Source organism: Nematostella vectensis, chromosome 2 (assembly GCF_932526225.1).
Source record: "Nematostella vectensis chromosome 2, jaNemVect1.1, whole genome shotgun sequence".
In the NCBI taxonomy this organism is placed as follows: Eukaryota; Metazoa; Cnidaria; class Anthozoa; order Actiniaria; family Edwardsiidae; genus Nematostella; species Nematostella vectensis.
This window is the reverse complement of record NC_064035.1, coordinates 21,831,133-21,848,674: the sequence shown is the minus strand read 5'-3', so window position 1 is coordinate 21,848,674 and position 17,542 is coordinate 21,831,133. Positions and strand designations below refer to the sequence as shown.

Here is a 17,542-nt window from a genome sequence, read left to right as displayed (position 1 = left end):
CAGTTGTCGTCTATCCCAGGCCAGATGCCATCCTTTTTTTGTACTGTCATTTGTCCTCTGTGCCAGGCCAGGTGCCATTCTTTTCATGTACTGTCATTTGTCCTCTGTGCCAGGCCAGATGCCATTCTTTTCTTATACTGTCAGTTGTCGTCTATCCCAGGCCAGATGCTATTCTTTTTTTGTACTGTCAGTTGTCGTCTGTCCCAGGCCAGATGCCATTCTTTTCATGTACTGTCAGTTGTCGTCTATCCCAGGCCAGATGCCATTCTTTTCTTGTACTGTCAGTTGTCGTCTATCCCAGGCCAGATGCCATTCTTTTCTTGTACTGTCAGTTGCCGTCTATCCCAGGCCAGATGCCATTCTTTTCATGTACTGTCATTTGTCCTCTTTGCCAAGGCCAGATGCCATTCTTTTCTTGTACTGTCAGTTGTCGTCTGTCCCAGGCCAGATGCCATTCTTTTCTTGTACTGTCAGTTGTCGTCTATCCCAGGCCAGATGCTATTCTTTTTTTGTACTGTCAGTTGTCGTCTGTCCCAGGCCAGATGCCATTCTTTTCATGTACTGTCAGTTGTCGTCTATCCCAGGCCAGATGCCATTCTTTTCTTGTACTGTCAGTTGTCGTCTATCCCAGGCCAGATGCCATTCTTTTCTTGTACTGTCAGTTGCCGTCTATCCCAGGCCAGATGCCATTCTTTTCATGTACTGTCATTTGTCCTCTTTGCCAAGGCCAGATGCCATTCTTTTCTTGTACTGTCATTTGTCGTCTATCCCAGGCCAGATGCCATTCTTTTCTTGTACTGTCAGTTGTCGTCTATCCCAGGCCAGATGCCATTCTTTTCTTGTACTGTCAGTTGCCGTCTATCCCAGGCCAGATGCCATTCTTTTCATGTACTGTCATTTGTCCTCTTTGCCAAGGCCAGATGCCATTCTTTTCTTGTACTGTCATTTGTCGTCTATCCCAGGCCAGATGCCATTCTTTTCTTGTACTGTCAGTTGTCGTCTATCCCAGGCCAGATGCCATTCTTTTCTTGTACTGTCAGTTGTCGTCTATCCCAGGCCAGATGCCATTCTTTTCTTGTACTGTCAGTTGCCGTCTGTCCTAGGCCAGATGCCATTCCTTTCTTGTACTGTCAGTTGTCATCTATCCCAGGCCAGATGCCAGTCTTTTCTTGTACTGTCAGTTGTCTTCTGGGCCAAGGCCAGATGCCATTCTTTTCTTGTACTGTCAGTTGTCGTCTATCCCAGGCCAGATGCCATTCTTTTCTTGTACTGTCAGTTGTCGTCTATCCCAGGCCAGATGCCATTCTTTTCTTGTACTGTCAGTTGTCATCTGTGCCAAGGCCAGATGCCATTCTTTTCTTGTACTGTCAGTTGTCGTCTATCCCAGGCCAGATGCCATTCTTTTCTTGTACTGTCAGTTGCCGTCTGTCCTAGGCCAGATGCCATTCCTTTCTTGTACTGTCAGTTGTCATCTATCCCAGGCCAGATGCCAGTCTTTTCTTGTACTGTCAGTTGTCGTCTATCCCAGACCAGATGCCATTCTTTTCTTGTACTGTCAGTTGTCGTCTATCCCAGGCCAGATGCCAGTCTTCTCTTGTACTGTCAGTTGTCGTCTATCCCAGGCCAGATGCCATTCTTTTCTTGTACTGTCCGTTGCCCTCTGTGCCAAGGCCAGATGGCATACTTTTCTTGTACTGTCAGTTGTCGTCTGTCCCAGGCCAGATGCCATTCTTTTCTTGTACTGTCAGTTGTCGTCTGTCCAAGGCCAGATGGCATACTTTTCTTGTACTGTCAGTTGTCTTCTGGGCCAAGGCCAGATGCCATTCTTTTCTTGTACTGTCAGTTGTCGTCTATCCCAGGCCAGATTCCATTCTTTTTTTGTACTGTCAGTTGTCGTCTATCCCAGGCCAGATGCCATTCTTTTCTTGTACTGTCCGTTGTCGTCTATCCCAGGCCAGATGCCATTCTTTTCTTGTACTGTCAGTTGTCTTCTGGGCCAAGGCCAGATGCCATTCTTTTCTTGTACTGTCAGTTGTCGTCTATCCCAGGCCAGATTCCATTCTTTTTTTGTACTGTCAGTTGTCGTCTATCCCAGGCCAGATGCCATTCTTTTCTTGTACTGTCCGTTGCCGTCTATCCCAGGCCAGATGCCATTCTTTTCTTGTACTGTCATTTGTCCTCTTTGCCAAGGCCAGATGCCATTCTTTTCTTGTACTGTCCGTTGTTGTCTGTCCCAGGCCAGATGCCTTTCTTTTCTGTCCGTTGTCTTCTGGCCGAAGTCCAGATGCCATTCTTTTCTTGAACTATTCCCAAGGCTCCTTGAGAAGTTCTATTCCGTTTTTAGATAAAATTTTACTTTTTTGCAAGGCTTGGACAACCAAAGTACAAGTATTCTGGTAAACATGAGAAGGACGCTCTTGTGCAGTGGATGAAAGAGTAAGTATGGTAATAAAACTAATAAAATGAAACTATTAAAACCAAATCTGTCTTGTAACAAATCTTCCAGTATCACTCCCAGTATTACAAGATGTACAGTATTTTGCAATCTATATGCATCCTGTTGATATTGGAATATTTTTCCAAAATAATAACATTTTAAGGTGGGGGGGATCTCCACTCCCAACCACCTCTGTTGCTACTACCAAGTAACTCTTACCCAAAGTATTAAAATCTTGTTAAAAATCCAGGTAATGGAGCCATTCAGCAATAGAGAAAGCAGGTTGTCATGTTGCCTTGTATTACTCTTCATAGTCCATCTGCAGTTGCTCCTGTAAAAGAGGACGAGAAGCCCTGGAGTGACACACCCAGTGAAGTGGTTCACCTCAGGGATGACATGTTTGATGATTTTGTAGCAAAAAATCCATCTGTGCTGGTCATGTTCTACGCCCCATGTAAGAATTGCTAGTGTTTCAAAAAGAGAATGATAATTTGTCGTTGATAAAATCAGTTGTGAAAGCAACACAAAAGTCCTGCACCAGGTTTAATCGTATAGCATTTTTTTTTCATAATGTGTCAAAGCAGCATGCTTTATGACTTTCAGGGTGTGGACACTGCAAGGCCATGAAACCTGAATATGTAGATGCTGCACAGACTCTAAAGGAGCAAGAGGTAACATCCAAGGGGTACTGAAACTTGGCTACAAGTATGGGATCAAGGGGTACTCAAACTTGTCTATAAGCATGGGACAAAGGGGTACCAAAACTTTAAAAACATGCAAAGTAGGCGCAGGAGTGTGAGTGTGTGTCTGCAGGGGACCCAGATGCCATCTTTTCTTGCATGTGTTCTTCGTAAACATTTCTTTTGTTGTAATTTTGTATGCTTCTTTGACCATCCACTTTCCCTGCTTCCTACAGATCCCTGGAGTTCTTGCTGCTGTGGATGCCACCAAAGAGGCAGCTCTTGGTAAACGCTTCAAGGTGGAAGGTTACCCAACAGGTACAAGCTATATGTACATCTTTATATTTATCTGTAGTTTTTATAAACACAGATTTACTCTTTTTCTTCACCTTTCCATGTAATAAGCTGTCATACATCTAATTCTTCTCTAATTTCATTTTGTTTATAAAACAATAATTTGATTTGATATTTTTTTCTCTTTACCTTTCAGTGAAATACTTCAAGTAAGTTATGGTGTTATCTGTTATTTCACCACCACCTAGTCATCAGGTGTCACTAAACTTGATATGAAGCATTGCAACTATTTTTTTTTTCTTTTTTTTTCTCTCACCCACAAGGGATGGTGAGTTTGCCTTTGACGTAAACGAGAGGAAAGGAGACAGTATTGTCAACTTCATGAAAGAGTAAGTCTTCTTCAACTAAGGGTTACTGCTTTGGTGATCTGTGAAAGAAAAGAAGAGGGCCAAATTTATCCAAAATGAAGCCAAAGGCTGAATTTTGAGGGCCAATTTTTTTTCGAGTACACACCGTGTTCCTAGTTGCTGTCACACAGCATACATGAATAACAGAAGTGTAATTTGAATGACCTGTTGGTTATGTGGCCAAGTATGTAATACAAACACTGAAGATTTACTCTACCTTCTACTGTTATTCTTAACATCCAACAATTACAGGTTTATCCCCTAATGGTACAAGACCATCTTTTTACTTATTTACTTCCAGTCCTAAAGAACCCCCACGACCTCCGCCACCTGAGCAAGAATGGAGTGAGATTCCAAGTGAGGTGTACCACCTCTCAGATACCACCTTCAAGAGTTTTGTTAAGAAGAAGAAGCACGTTCTTGTCATGTTCTATGCACCTTGTAAGTCACCTTACGTTTTATGTACAGTTTTTTGCTGTCAGCACTTGTTAAAATGATGTTGAGGATACAACTTTTGATTTTAGGGTGTGGTCACTGCAAGAAGGCCAAGCCAGAGCTTATGTCTGCAGCCAAACACCACAAGGATAAGAATAAGGTATCCAGCATAGCCCACTCATGAAGAAAGCAATCCACTTTTTGCACTAATCATTTAGGAGGAATGAGACATTCTGTACTCTTGAAGCCAAAGATGCAATAATGCCTTACAATAGCCTGTGTACAGCCGCTAATTAACCTGGCAACAGGTCCACCGGTGAACGAAAGGCCAACTTCATCCAAAATACTGGTCCACTGGGTTTTAGCAAGCAAAAATTGATTGAAAAGTTATAGGACCGATGTATGCTTGAAAATATGCCAGGTTTGTTTGCGTTCTGTGTCAACATAAAAAAACGTAAATAACAGATATCGTCCCTTGGTTATCGGCCGATGCAAACTTTTAAAAAAAACTATAACCTAATCTGCGATCAATTAATTGAATATCGGAATTAGTATCAGTTTGGGCACGGGCTATTGGATAATCTGACTCCGAAAGAAAGTCTAATGTCTTGTTATTGTTGAATAAAGCACGTATTCCTACGTTGACTGGATGTATTCGCCTTGGTTTCGCTCCTCCAGCGAGCTCTGTCCCTACGCGATTTTGACTTTTCAAACGACACGCTATGTAACCGCCGCCGCCTGGTAAATGAGTAGCACGACCCCCAGCGGCGCGTTTTTTCCTCGCTTATGCAAATGTATTACTGGAACACGATTAGCGACAGTGTTTCACAGACCCTAGTAATCCTGTTGCCAGGCTAGTTAGCCTGTACACAGGCTGGCCTTATAGAAACTGTTTTTATTTTTAGATTGCATATGCTGCAGTGGATTGCACAAAGGAGATGGCTGTGTGCCAGCAGTTTGGAGTAGAGGGGTCAGTTTGAGCCAACAATAAAGATAAAGAGAAAAAGAAGAATAGGATACATTGTAGTCTATGCATGTGGCAGCTGCTTGTGAGCCATATACAAAGATAAGATAGAATTTTTCGCAAATTTCAATGTTTTTCTTACAGCTACCCCACCTTTAGATACTTCAATTATGGGAAAAATGACTTCAAGTACACTTCTGGGCGAGAGGCCAAAGATTTTATCCAGTTTATGGATGACCCACGTGAAGGTCCCCCCCCACCACCCCCTGAGCCACAATGGAGTGATGAGCCGAGCAATGTACAACACTTGACTCAAGATACATTTGATGAAGCCCTCAAAACATTTGATTCAATTCTGGTTATGTTCTATGCTCCATGTATGTAAGACCTGTAGTACCAGCTTAATTAACACGCTTTCTGTTTTATTGCTAGCCATTATACTGTGTAGTGTTGATCTTTTGTCTCGCTTTCAGGGTGTGGTCACTGTAAGAAAATGAAACCGCACTTCACTGAGGCTGCAAGTGTGCTGGTGGACAAAAAGGTTAACTATTGATTGTATTTGAAAAGATTCTTTTTTACTGACAATGCTGCCATAGCGTTCCTTCCCCACTGATAATGTTCATTGTAATAGCCCCATATTGTACATCGTGTTCATCACTTTGTAGATTGATGGTGTATTGGCTGCTGTTGATTGCACAAAGCATGGAAATCTCGCCAAAAAATATGGAATCCAGGGTTTCCCCACATTAAAATATTTCAGGTATTTTTATACATTTTCATTGGTTATGCAATGTCCTGGAATCTTCTGCAAGCATTGCTTTGAGCTTGAATGGTATTTTGTTGTGTTATTAGGAAAGGCAAGTTTGCTTTTGATTATGAAAGAGCCAGAGCAAAGGATGATATTGTGGATTTCATGAGAAGGTAACAGTTGAGCAGTGCTCTTACTTTTACAGTATCTTGTGGCTGTCGAAGAGGTTTGAAATTGGTTCATGTATGGGGGGTAAAGAACACAGCTTAGATCATAATTGATGTATTTTGTGGAGGGGCAAAGGTGAGAACCAACTGAGCTCATGTTGGTGGTGATGGTGGTGGGTGATGGTGTTAGTGATGGTGGTGGTGGTGGGTGATGGTGTTAGTGATGGCGGTGGGTGGTGGTGGTAGTGATGATGGTGGTGGTTGGTGGTGGTAGTGATGTCTAGTAATGGTGATGGTGATGGTGTTAGTGATGGTGGTGGGTGATGGTGTTAGTGATGGCTGTGGGTGGTGGTGGTAGTGATGATGGTGGTGGTTGGTGGTGGTAGTGATGGTGGTTGTAATGGTGAGGGTGGTGGGTGGTGATGGTAGTGATGGTGGTGGTAGTTGTGATGGTGGTGGTGATGGGTGGTGGTAGTGATGGTGGTTGTATTGGTGATGGTGGTGATTGGTGGTGGTAGTGATGGTGGTTGTATTGGTGATGGTGGTGGTTGGTGGTGGTAGTGATGGTGGTTGTAATGGTGAGGGTGGTGGTGGTAGTTATGATGGTGGTGGTGATGGATGGTGGTGATGGGGGTGGGGGTGGTAGTGATGGTGGTAGTGATGGTGATGGGTGGGGGTGGTAGTGATGGTGGTGGTGGTTGTGATGGTGGTAGTGATGGTGGTGGGTGGTGGTGGTAGTGATGGTGGTGGGTGATAGTGATGGTTGGTGCTGGTAGTGATGGTGGTGGTGGTTGTGATGGTGCTGGTGCTGGTGATGGTGATAGTGATGATGGTGGGTGGTGGTGGTATTGATGGTGGTGGGTGATAGTGGTAGTGGTAGTGATGATGGTGGTGGTTGGTGGTGGAGTGATGGTGGTGGTACTGATGATGCTGGTGGGTCGTGGTGGTGTTGGTATTGTTGGTGCTGGGCTTTTGGGGATGATGGTGGTGGGCTGATAATGGTGTTGGGGTAACGATGATGGTGATAAGGTAATGGTGTTGTGGTGGTTGGGTATGGGTGGCGGGTGGGTGATGGCGGGGTAAATGTGACAGTGGCTGTGGCAGTGGATTGATTGTGAGGGTGGTGGTGGGATAACGATGATGGTCGGTTAATGGTGATAAGGTAATGGTGGTGGGGGTAATAATAATGTTTAATATTATAAGCGCAAATAAACATACAGAGTACATGATCAAATGTGCTCTACAACAATCTATACTATATTTAATACGCTAAGGAATGGACTGTTGTCCACCTTTTACGAAAAGACGGCTGAGCTAGTAAACTCTGAAACCAAGCCATTTCCACACATTGCCGGAGAGGAGGTGTGCAAAATGTTTTTTATTTCCAGATTATACCGGATAATTCAATTCATTAAAGGTTCATAAACGCTTATTTAATCAGATCGAGATGGTGCACAACAGTTCTTATTTTATCAGAACAATCTCGATATCAGTAAGAAGTAAGTAATTAGTCTTCGATTATTTTATAAAAGCAAAAGGTTCGTTCATTACAAATAGTTGGCGGTCATTTTGTGTTTTCAGACCCACATACCCTCTTTGTCGATTTTCATCGAAAAGTATGGAATCGACCACCAATTAACACACTAAGCCCAAGAAACCCAACGAAGCGAGGCACTCTTATTCACAAAACTCAACATATGAACGTGTGAACTGGCATGGTTTGAATTTAGTTGTCCGATTCCCGCCAAAAACATCGTACACAGGGTTCCCAACACGGATAAAGGAAAAGGTTGGATTACTAAAATACAGGCGGTATTTTATATAAAGCGCCTTTTCACATTTTTATTAGGTAAATTAAGTATGAAATAAATATTGGGAACTCAAAAGGGAGGCATTTGTTTAATTAATGTTTATGACGACGCATACTATTCCCCTAAAGCACAAGAAAGCCTAATAGATTGAAGGATTGGAATAGACCTTAACAAGTTTTGTACAACAAATAATTGCTTTTCGTAAATCTATCAAAGGTAACCACTGGTATATAATATAAAATACCGCCGCTTCCTCTTTGGTTCCGCGATTTCACGATTATACCATGGAACCTTTGATCGTGCCCTTACACTCTTTATTTTAAGAGGTGCAAAACCATCCAAGATGTTACTCAAAGTACAATCATTTTCCTTGAAAAGATTTTCAAGATCCTCGTGAGTTTTCAGGTATTGGTCACGCAAGCACAAGTCTGACTTGGACATGTCGTTTCAGGAGCAATCAACATCAGTCGGTTTCGTCTTTGTGTAAGTCGTCTTCTTTGCATGAGACACAGAGTTCTTTATGGCAGTAGAACAATGAAGAGCCATGTGATTCGAGAGATACCGGCCGCTGCGAGGGCGTGCAAGTGGGAGTGGGTAGGACCAGTGACGTGTTGCTTAAACGGCAGTATCACGGAAATTCGCAAGACCGGAAGCCGACATACTATTTTTCAAAATAGCTAATCAAAGACTTCCATTATATGAAGGTATCGGGTAGCAAGCACAGCAAGAAAATCCAGCTAGCTAGTCATAATGTTTGTTTTGACTAAATATCCCCAGAGAAATAACACTTTCCTCAAACAAAATATGTCTAACTTTGCCGGTTATCCTTTCAAGGTCGTGACTGTGACAGAGGGTCACAGAGAATACGAGATAAAGAGATGGTAGAATAACAACCCCTAAAGAGAATACGGGATCAAGAGATGGTAGAATAACAACCCCTAAAGAGAATACGAGATAAAGAGATAGTACAATAACAACCCCTAAAGAGAATACGAGATAAAGAGATGGTAGAATAACAACCCCTAAAGAGAATACGAGATAAAGAGATAAAGAGAATAACAGCCCCTAAAGAGAATACGAGATAAAGAGATGGTACAATAATAACCCCTAAAGAGAATACGAGATAAAGATATGGCACGTCTAAAGGGGTAATAAAAATGATGGTGGGGAAATGGTGATAGTTGTGTTGATGGGGTGATGGTGGGGAGTTTGTGGTAGTGATGGTGATGGTGGCGGGTGATGGTGGGGTAACGTTGATTGTGAACTAATGTTGATGGTGGTGGTGTAATGGTGGCGGTGGTGGTAGGAAATGATGATTGTGGAGTAATGGTAATTTTGGTGCTAGGGCAATGGTGGTAGTGATGGTGGAGTAATAAGGGTAATGTTAATAAACAGTTTGTTATCTGGTTGTGGCTAGGATAAAAACGCTGTTATTTGTAGTAAAAGTAAATCTGAAAAGGGATACAGAGTGGTGGTTGTGCAGAAGATGACGTTGTGCGATCTTTGCTAATTACAAAAATTATTAAGTCCTAAAGAGAACAAGCCAGCAGGGACATCATCAGAAACTAAAGAAAGGAAGCCTTGGAGTGAAGTGAGCCATGATGTTCATCATCTTACTGATGAAACGTATGATGACTTTATCAGCTCGTACCCATCCGTGCTTGTCATGTTCTATGCCCCCTGTGAGTAACTTGACATGATGCTTCATGGTACATAAGGCCTCTGCATCCTGCACTGCTCCTCTCTCTCTCTACTTTTCACCGCCAGGTGGTCTAAGGCCTTCCTCTTCTCCTCTTCCCTTCAGGTGTCCACGGTAGGGCTACATTGGTGTGGCTCTTTTTGTGTTGTCGTGGAGTATGTCCTATCATCTTCTCCTTTAATCTTTTTATTGAGCAATTTCGTCTCCGCTCTCTCGAATATCTCTCTTTTGGTAACGTGATCTTTCCATTCTACTTTGATTATTCTGAAACATTTGTTGTAAAAAAATGTCTATTATTTGGCCGTCTCCTACATTCATTTTCTGTTTCGCACCGGTAAAGTAGCTCTGGTATGACTTAGGCTTAAGGCATACGTCGAACCGAACATGTACCTAATTAAGTCGTCTAGTCGAATCGAATCATGTTTGGCGAGGCCTGGCGTCATAAAGAGCGCATGCTCTTATATAACAATAACAAGAGAATAATATGAGAAAACACTTTGTTATGATCAACAGCATCTATATTTCGGCTGTGTACACCAGCCTTCCTCAGGGTGACTGAAGCTCGCAACTGTAGTTATACGTGATAAAGATAACGGCGCGTACTAATAACAAATACAAAATAATGGAAATGTAATATGCGCGCATAAGAAGACCCTGTCTGGAAACATGTCTAGATTAACTGCGCTTGCGCTATAAAAAAAAGCGCTCTCATTAAGCCCTTGCAGACTTTGGAATCTATATCTCTATCTCCTTGCCCCGCAAGCTTCTCTCATCTCCATGGACTCTATCAATTATCTGGGCCGACAAGTCCGCTAATCTTCTATGTCCATCCGAGATAAAGTGCCTGTACACCTGGTCATCGGTCTCCCTCTCAGCCACTGTTCTTTTCTTGGGTAACTATTCTACTTTTATGGTTATTAAAGCGTACCTGGAACTTAGTTGTCGTAGAGACTACATATTGTAGACCACACGCCTTTCACGAAAGCAAATAAACAACATTATCACTGTTACAGTCCAGGTCATGGTTGATAACGAATGTCTTTCCCGTAGTATGACTAGTAAAGGTGTTCCCCATTTTAAGAAACTTATTGTCCTTACAGATAACACATCTAGATGCTGAATTACACTTTATATTCCCGCGAGGCTCTCTTCTCTCCGTCTGGATCTTAGCACGAACCAGACAGTCTTTAAGATTCTTCGGCCTACGGAAGGCCATCATAGGGACTTCTTCTATCGCTGCACGACAAATTCAGCAGTGGTTGCAACTCGTTCAACATTTTTCCAATATTTGGCCTGGGTAGTATGTCTTCTTGAATAATTTCGAGCTGATCCTAGGCGTTAGTGCTTGCTCCCTCGAAACTCTTCATGCTCTCCCCACTTGTTGTCTCACGAATCTATCCTTGTACCCCCTAGATACTAAAAACATTCCAAATTATCTGCTCTTTTCTTGAATAAACCATCAGAGAAACAAATCCTGCGTAGCCGGAGTGCTTGTGCGTACGGGATGCCATCCTTGCACCCTCGGGGGTGGCACCATCTACAGTCTAGATATGATGTTTGGCTGTCGGTGAAACATATAAATCTGTTTCAATATTCCCATTGATAACCGTAACATCTAGATAATGATGAACTACATTTGCATTCACGTTTTGGTTCACAGAGCCTTTGATTTTCCATTTGTCTTAGATCTTTTCATATCTCCATACTTTTTCCAAGTGATTCACTTTCCATACCGAAAATTCTTTGTGCCCTTCTAACAATTCAGCTGTGATTGAATCTATGCCTGGAAATTTCCCATTCTTTAACTGATCGATTGCTGCTTTTACTTCGCCAATTGTTGGTTTCGTGGTTGCTTTTTCCCAATCAGTTCGTCTAACTTGAACTCGCGTTTATTTTCCATTGTTATCGGCTCCATTGATTCTTTTCTTTTTAGCAGCTCTCTAACATGCCTTGTCCATTCTCCTTTCTCGCTCACAAGTTTACCTTTCCTGTCACGGATGGTTTAAGTGTAATACAACGTATGTTGCGGCAAACGTTATACTTTCTATGTAGCTATTTTCAAAACAATACGCCTGAATTAAGTTTGGTATTCTTTAAGTCTTAGTAAATAATAATCCAAAGTCCTAAAGCTTTGCTTTTGGCTGTGTTCCTTCCCTTAGCGAAAAAAGTCAAGTTAATTGGAAAAAAAAATAGTTCTATTTTTTAAAGGTGTAAGTTATTAGTGAGATGTAAGATAAGATTTATCTTATATTTTTGGTTGATTAGTTTGCGACATCCACAGGGTGCCCGCACTGTCAGAAGATGAAGCCTGTCTTTGAAAAAGCAGCCAAGCAACTTGGAAAAGACGTAAGCCTAGTGAATCAAATACTGGTAATAAATATCATCGTGCATTATATACTTTATATATTGTAACTTAAGGTTAAAGGCGCCCTTGCTGCTGTTGACTGCACCGAATCCAAGAACACATGTAACCAGAGAGATATCAAGGGCTATCCTACTTGTAAGTATAACATTGCCAGGGCCACAGCGAGTGAAGGTGCAGTAACCAATTGCTAATAGGGGACTTAAGATTCATGACGGCGGAGGGACGACGAAGGCGCACACGGCTGAAATCTTGCGTGTGCGCCGTCCTCGTCTTTCTGCCGTCATAAAAGGTCCCTAATAACAAGTAGAGTCGGAATTAGAAAGGGCATGTGTACGAAAATGGCATCTGTCCTATACGTAAAGGTAGGATACTTTGAAGGCCATTTTCAATTATAAATCAGTTAAATTAACTAGTGGGTACCCGTATTTTATGGAAGATATTTAAGCCATCATCTGACCTTTCAAAAAACGCTTACATCGTGTTATTTATAGTTTGGTCTCTATGGCATTAACAGGATTTTTAATTAGAGCGAAACCTAGGAAAATCGAGTTAACCAGACCTTGTCAAACTCTAAATAAGTGAAGGCGAGAGTGAATACGCATTGCTTTCTAGTGTAATCGCCCGCCCAGAGTCTCGTCGCTTCGCTTGGCGCGGCATTTTGGCTGAGCCTCTCTGGACGAGAGAAGTCTGGAGGCTCTGGTACCCAGGGTACTGTTGCTGGGTTGGGATTGTGTAACGTTTGCTACTGTTGTTGGAGAGTGCTAATTGATACCATTTATTTTTTTTCCTATGTTACATATGTGGTCATCCTTCCAGTGCAATACATAAGGTAAGTTGAGTTACCCTGTACGTGGCCTATCGCACCGAACTATGGCTGCCACCACAATTACTTTTTATATTAATTTTATTTCCAATTTTTTTATATGGTGGGGGTACGTCCTGCATGGGCCTCGTGCCGGTTTACGTATGACCCCATTGGGCAGTTATGTTGTCTAATAAAGCTATTGAAACATCTGCGCGCCATCACGACGCACGGCGGTTGATAAAAAAAATGTTATCCAAAACGTTATTAGCAAAACGTCTTTCGCCTTTCCTGGTCACCTTAGAACAAAACGTGTTCCAAATATTTATTTCGCCATGTCCCTCTGTCCACTTCAAACTCTGTTTTCAGAAACATTAAACTCCATCCCCGTATGATCATTTCCTAAACAATCCAGTTTTTTACGCAGACTCGTGAGTCCCCTAATAACTCGCGAAATTCCTTGAGTTTGGTATTGATTAACGTTTTCATGAGGATTTTTTTTATGAAGATTAAACTCGTGACGCTCTTGTTACATGTATAGGGAGGGGGAATTTCAGTTCAAGTACACGGGCAGGAGGACTGCTGAGGCGCTAGTGAGCTTCATGAAAGAGTGAGTCTCCACCAAGTTGCATTCACCCACGTCCCGATCTTCCACTCACTAAAAGCTTACACCAATATTGAAATATGTGAACTTGTCAGCTATGCCAAAGTCATGTTGATAAAATGGAGAATATTGCTGCGGTTCAACCAATAGAGGTGATAATTTTGGTACTTGCCACACTTGCACTAAGCTATAGTGCAATCTCCCATAAAAATCGTTCTAAACTTGGACAGTCTCGAGTCGCTTTTTGAAATTGTTTTGATTTACTTTTTTGATCGTCACGAATTTTCCCCGCACGGAAGCCATTTTAGTGTCAGATGTTCATTGCTTCGACGACACAATGCACTGCTTTTTGCAACCTCAGGAAAAAACATCTTCTTTTAACTTGTGAATGCTTGCAAAGCATTTACGAGTTATTTGAGGGACTTCTGTGTCACTGGATGCATACCTGTCAACCTCCGAAAATCTCAAGGCTTGAGAATTTTTTGGGGGAGGGGTGAGGTATATTCATTTTTTGGGGAGGAAGGGTGGGTTTAACCTTGCAGGCGTTTGCCGTATAGAAAGCTCTCGCGAACAAATCCACTTATAGATCTCACGAGGGTGTTAGATAAATTGCGCTACGCAAGGGAATTGTTGTTTCAAATATTTTAATAGAAAATAGGCAAAATGACGATTTTCTATGGTATAATTTTTCGGAAGCGATAAAAATCGCTAAAAAGCGGGAGATTTGGTGCTCAACGCGGGAGAGCGGGAGAAGGGGTCCGAAATCTTGAAACTCTTGCCTAATGCGGGAGAGTTGACAGATATGGGATCGTCGGATCGATCATCCGTAAACTTTTTGTGGTCTTTCTGTGCTTTAGCATCACAGCCTCTTTTCAAGATATCCTGAATACGTCTCAATATTTAACGTCGTCCCTAAGAATTCTGAATACGTCCCAATATTTAACGTGCTTTTTCAGGCTTAAAAATACTGAATACGCCCCAATATTTAACATGCTTTTCACAGTCCTTAAAATACTGAATACGCCCCAATATTTAACATGCTTTTCACAGTCCTTTAAATACTGAATACGCCCCAATATTTAACATGCTTTTCACAGTCCTTAAAATACTGAATACGCCCCAATATTTAACATGCTTTTCACAGTCCTTAAAATACTGAATACGCCCTAATATTTAACATGCTTTTCACAGTCCTTAAAATACTGAATACGCCCTAACATTTAACATGCTTTTCACAGTCCTTAAAATACTGAATACGCCCCAATATTTAACATGCTTTTCACAGTCCTTGAAATACTGAATACGCCTTAATATTTAACATGCTTTTCACAGTCCTAAGAAGCCCGCCCCTCCCCCTCCGCCAGCGGACTGGAGCAAGGATGACAGCAAAGTAGTTTTTTTGACCGACGAGAGTCATGACGAGTTTATCAAATCTCATGAGAACGTCCTGGTCATGTACTTCGCGCCATGTAAGTCTGTACACATCTCACGCATATACCTCACGTATATACCTCAGGTATATATCTCACGTATATACCTCAGGTATATAACAATTTGGGCGGCTCCTTGTTCCTAGGGTGTGGCCATTGTAACGAGATGAAGCCAAACTACTATAAAGCTGCACAAGTTTTACACGATGAAGACGTGAGTTACGTAAATGCTGTAGCCATTTATTTTATAACATACGTGTGATTAGTTAATACTTAATGATGAAGGCGTCAGTTACAACATAAGTGTGTGATTAGTAAAATAATTAACGATAAAATTGTGTGTTACAACATAAGTGTTATTGACGTCAGTAACGACATACAAGTGACTGACGTCAGTAACACATACGTGTGATTAATAAATACTTGGACACAAACTAAGAGATACACAATATAATTCATTGTTTTTTGTTATCTGACTCTCCAGGCTAACTGCAACCTTGCTGCCGTGGACTGCACGAAACACAAGGACGTCGCCAAGAAGGTTGCTCTCGCTGGCTATCCAACTGGTAAGAAAAGCACATAATGTAAGGGACGAAGGGTAAAGTTTCTGTGTGGTAGGATTTCTAAAAACATTCTTTCATATCTTCTACTACGCGAACTCCTTTAGAAATTTTTTTTTTGCGGACTTTCACATTCCCTGGCTTCTTCATTTGTTCTAATACCACTTTTCCTTCTTTTTATTTTGGCGTTTCTTCAGTCAAGTTGTACAAGTAAGTGTTTTTATTTGGTGTTTGATAAATTTAATGTAACGAATGTTATGTGCAGTGGGCTAATTTGATTACTCATACTTCATTAGGAATGGAAAAGTTGCTAAGGAGTACGAAGGCGACAGAAGCGAGAAGGATCTGGTTCTGTTTATGAGAACGTTAGTAAAAACCCCTAAGAAGGACTGATTATTTCAGTCAGTCATTTCCAAGGGCACCAGTGCATGTACTGCACTACTCACCTATTGACTTGAACTTGCAGAGCGTCAAATACAGCAAAAGCAGCGTCAGCTGAAGAGGACTCGTCCCTTGTCAAACAACTCGATGGCTCGGACTTTTGGGGGTACCTTAACAATACGGAGCACGTCCTTGTCATGTTTTACGCACCATGTGAGTACCAATGCCTAGACGCTACCCAATATACACTGTAGACTTTATTTAGATCTTCAATGAAGAATATGTCAGGTGACCTTGAGTCACTAAGTTCACTTTGTAGTATGTAACATGTGTTTTTATTTCATGCTTACTTGATGCTTTCGCACCATACGTTACGTTCTACATACATATTGTTTCGTCGCGTGCTAGCCATGTGTTTCGACGTTATGTGCTAAGCATTGTCGTGATCCTTTAGGGTGTGGGCATTGCAAGAATGCCAAGCCAAAGTACGAGAAAGCAGCCGAAACATTCAAAGACCAACCAAACAGAGTTTTTGCGAAACTCGATTGCACAAAATTTGGCGGTAAGTATTTGGTAGTGCTTTACTATGAACTAGCTTTTACCTCTAGGGCATAGAAATAGAAAATGCTCTATTTCTCCACTTGATGAAGAGGTCAACAATCACAGAGGTCCTTTCCGTATACCGTAAATGGCCAATTCACCGCTCACTCGTCTTTTAAATCTACAGATGTCTGCGACAAGGAGGAAGTGAACGGCTACCCCACCCTACGCTACTACCTGTACGGCAAGTTCGTAGTGGAGTACGACGGAGATAGGGTGACGGAAGACTTGATATCATTCATGGAGGAGCCACCACTACCTCTTTCAGACATCCCCAAAGATCAACAAGAAAAAAACAAGCAAGAGTTATAATATAAATTTTCCGGCACTAAACAAAACACAAACAATTAAGTCAAAAGATTTAGGATAATAGAATTCGGTGAAAGGAGAATGTTCCTTCTGTATTATGTGAAGACTGTGAAATGCAGTTACTGGTGGGACTAGGCTTTTTCATGGTCTAAAAGACTATAGTTCAGCTTTAATGTACACCGAGTTGCGTTACTGTTACTCATGTCTTGCCCTGGCTTTCATTGTGATGATTGATGAAGTGTCCATAGCGTCGCGTGACAGGGTAATTGGCCGACTTCTCCAGGCCATTCTCGTTACCATATTCGCATTCCAAATTTTACAGATTACAGTATTATAGTTAATATTTGAAAGTTTATATCACTTAAAGATTAATTACATTTTTGCTCTTTGTTTGTACCCTGTGAAGTTGTGAGCTGCCTTAGCCTGCAATAGAATGTATTTTGTATAGCGCAAATTAAGTAGAGTGGTTTTCAAAAGCCCATGAAATACTATTTATTATTTAGTACTAATACACTGTAATGTCTTTGTTCTTATTTGTTCTGGCTTGACTATTACACTTTAACAATTACATTTTGTTGCACGGGATTTGAACACCACTCTAATGCTTCGTGTAGGCAATCTGGCATATGCACGCTTGTATGACAAAAATGCCTTTGTTAATATTCTAAATTTGATTGGTCAAGACGCAAAATTACAACATAAGTTACACTTGCTAAGTTAAGCTAAATGTTGCCTTACGTTTTGTGTAATATGGCTTATTAGACAAATCTAATGTGGGGAACCTTGTGAAAATTATGTTAAGCAAAAACTTTCTTCTTGGATGACAACAGAAAACGGGAACGTTTCTTA

At 41.6% G+C, this 17,542-nt stretch overlaps 1 protein-coding gene across 1 annotated transcript in view; it reads left to right on the top strand.

The window, feature by feature from the left end:
• Positions 1-17,089, top strand: part of LOC5513155 (protein disulfide-isomerase A5) — a 37,457-nt gene extending 20,368 nt beyond the window's left edge. The window contains exons 10-35 of the mRNA XM_032382649.2: positions 2,368-2,436; positions 2,752-2,891; positions 3,041-3,108; positions 3,354-3,435; positions 3,608-3,620; positions 3,735-3,800; positions 4,120-4,259; positions 4,343-4,413; positions 5,159-5,223; positions 5,362-5,594; positions 5,691-5,758; positions 5,883-5,977; positions 6,070-6,138; positions 9,471-9,625; positions 11,924-11,988; positions 12,061-12,142; positions 12,824-12,836; positions 13,351-13,419; positions 14,746-14,882; positions 14,990-15,057; positions 15,328-15,409; positions 15,601-15,613; positions 15,700-15,768; positions 15,870-15,997; positions 16,239-16,346; positions 16,512-17,089. Coding sequence (XP_032238540.2) covers positions 2,368-2,436; positions 2,752-2,891; positions 3,041-3,108; positions 3,354-3,435; positions 3,608-3,620; positions 3,735-3,800; positions 4,120-4,259; positions 4,343-4,413; positions 5,159-5,223; positions 5,362-5,594; positions 5,691-5,758; positions 5,883-5,977; positions 6,070-6,138; positions 9,471-9,625; positions 11,924-11,988; positions 12,061-12,142; positions 12,824-12,836; positions 13,351-13,419; positions 14,746-14,882; positions 14,990-15,057; positions 15,328-15,409; positions 15,601-15,613; positions 15,700-15,768; positions 15,870-15,997; positions 16,239-16,346; positions 16,512-16,696 — 2,353 coding nt within the window. The 3' untranslated portion in view covers positions 16,697-17,089. The remainder of the gene's footprint in view (positions 1-2,367; positions 2,437-2,751; positions 2,892-3,040; positions 3,109-3,353; positions 3,436-3,607; positions 3,621-3,734; positions 3,801-4,119; positions 4,260-4,342; positions 4,414-5,158; positions 5,224-5,361; positions 5,595-5,690; positions 5,759-5,882; positions 5,978-6,069; positions 6,139-9,470; positions 9,626-11,923; positions 11,989-12,060; positions 12,143-12,823; positions 12,837-13,350; positions 13,420-14,745; positions 14,883-14,989; positions 15,058-15,327; positions 15,410-15,600; positions 15,614-15,699; positions 15,769-15,869; positions 15,998-16,238; positions 16,347-16,511) is intronic.
• Positions 17,090-17,542: the final 453 nt, after the last annotated feature.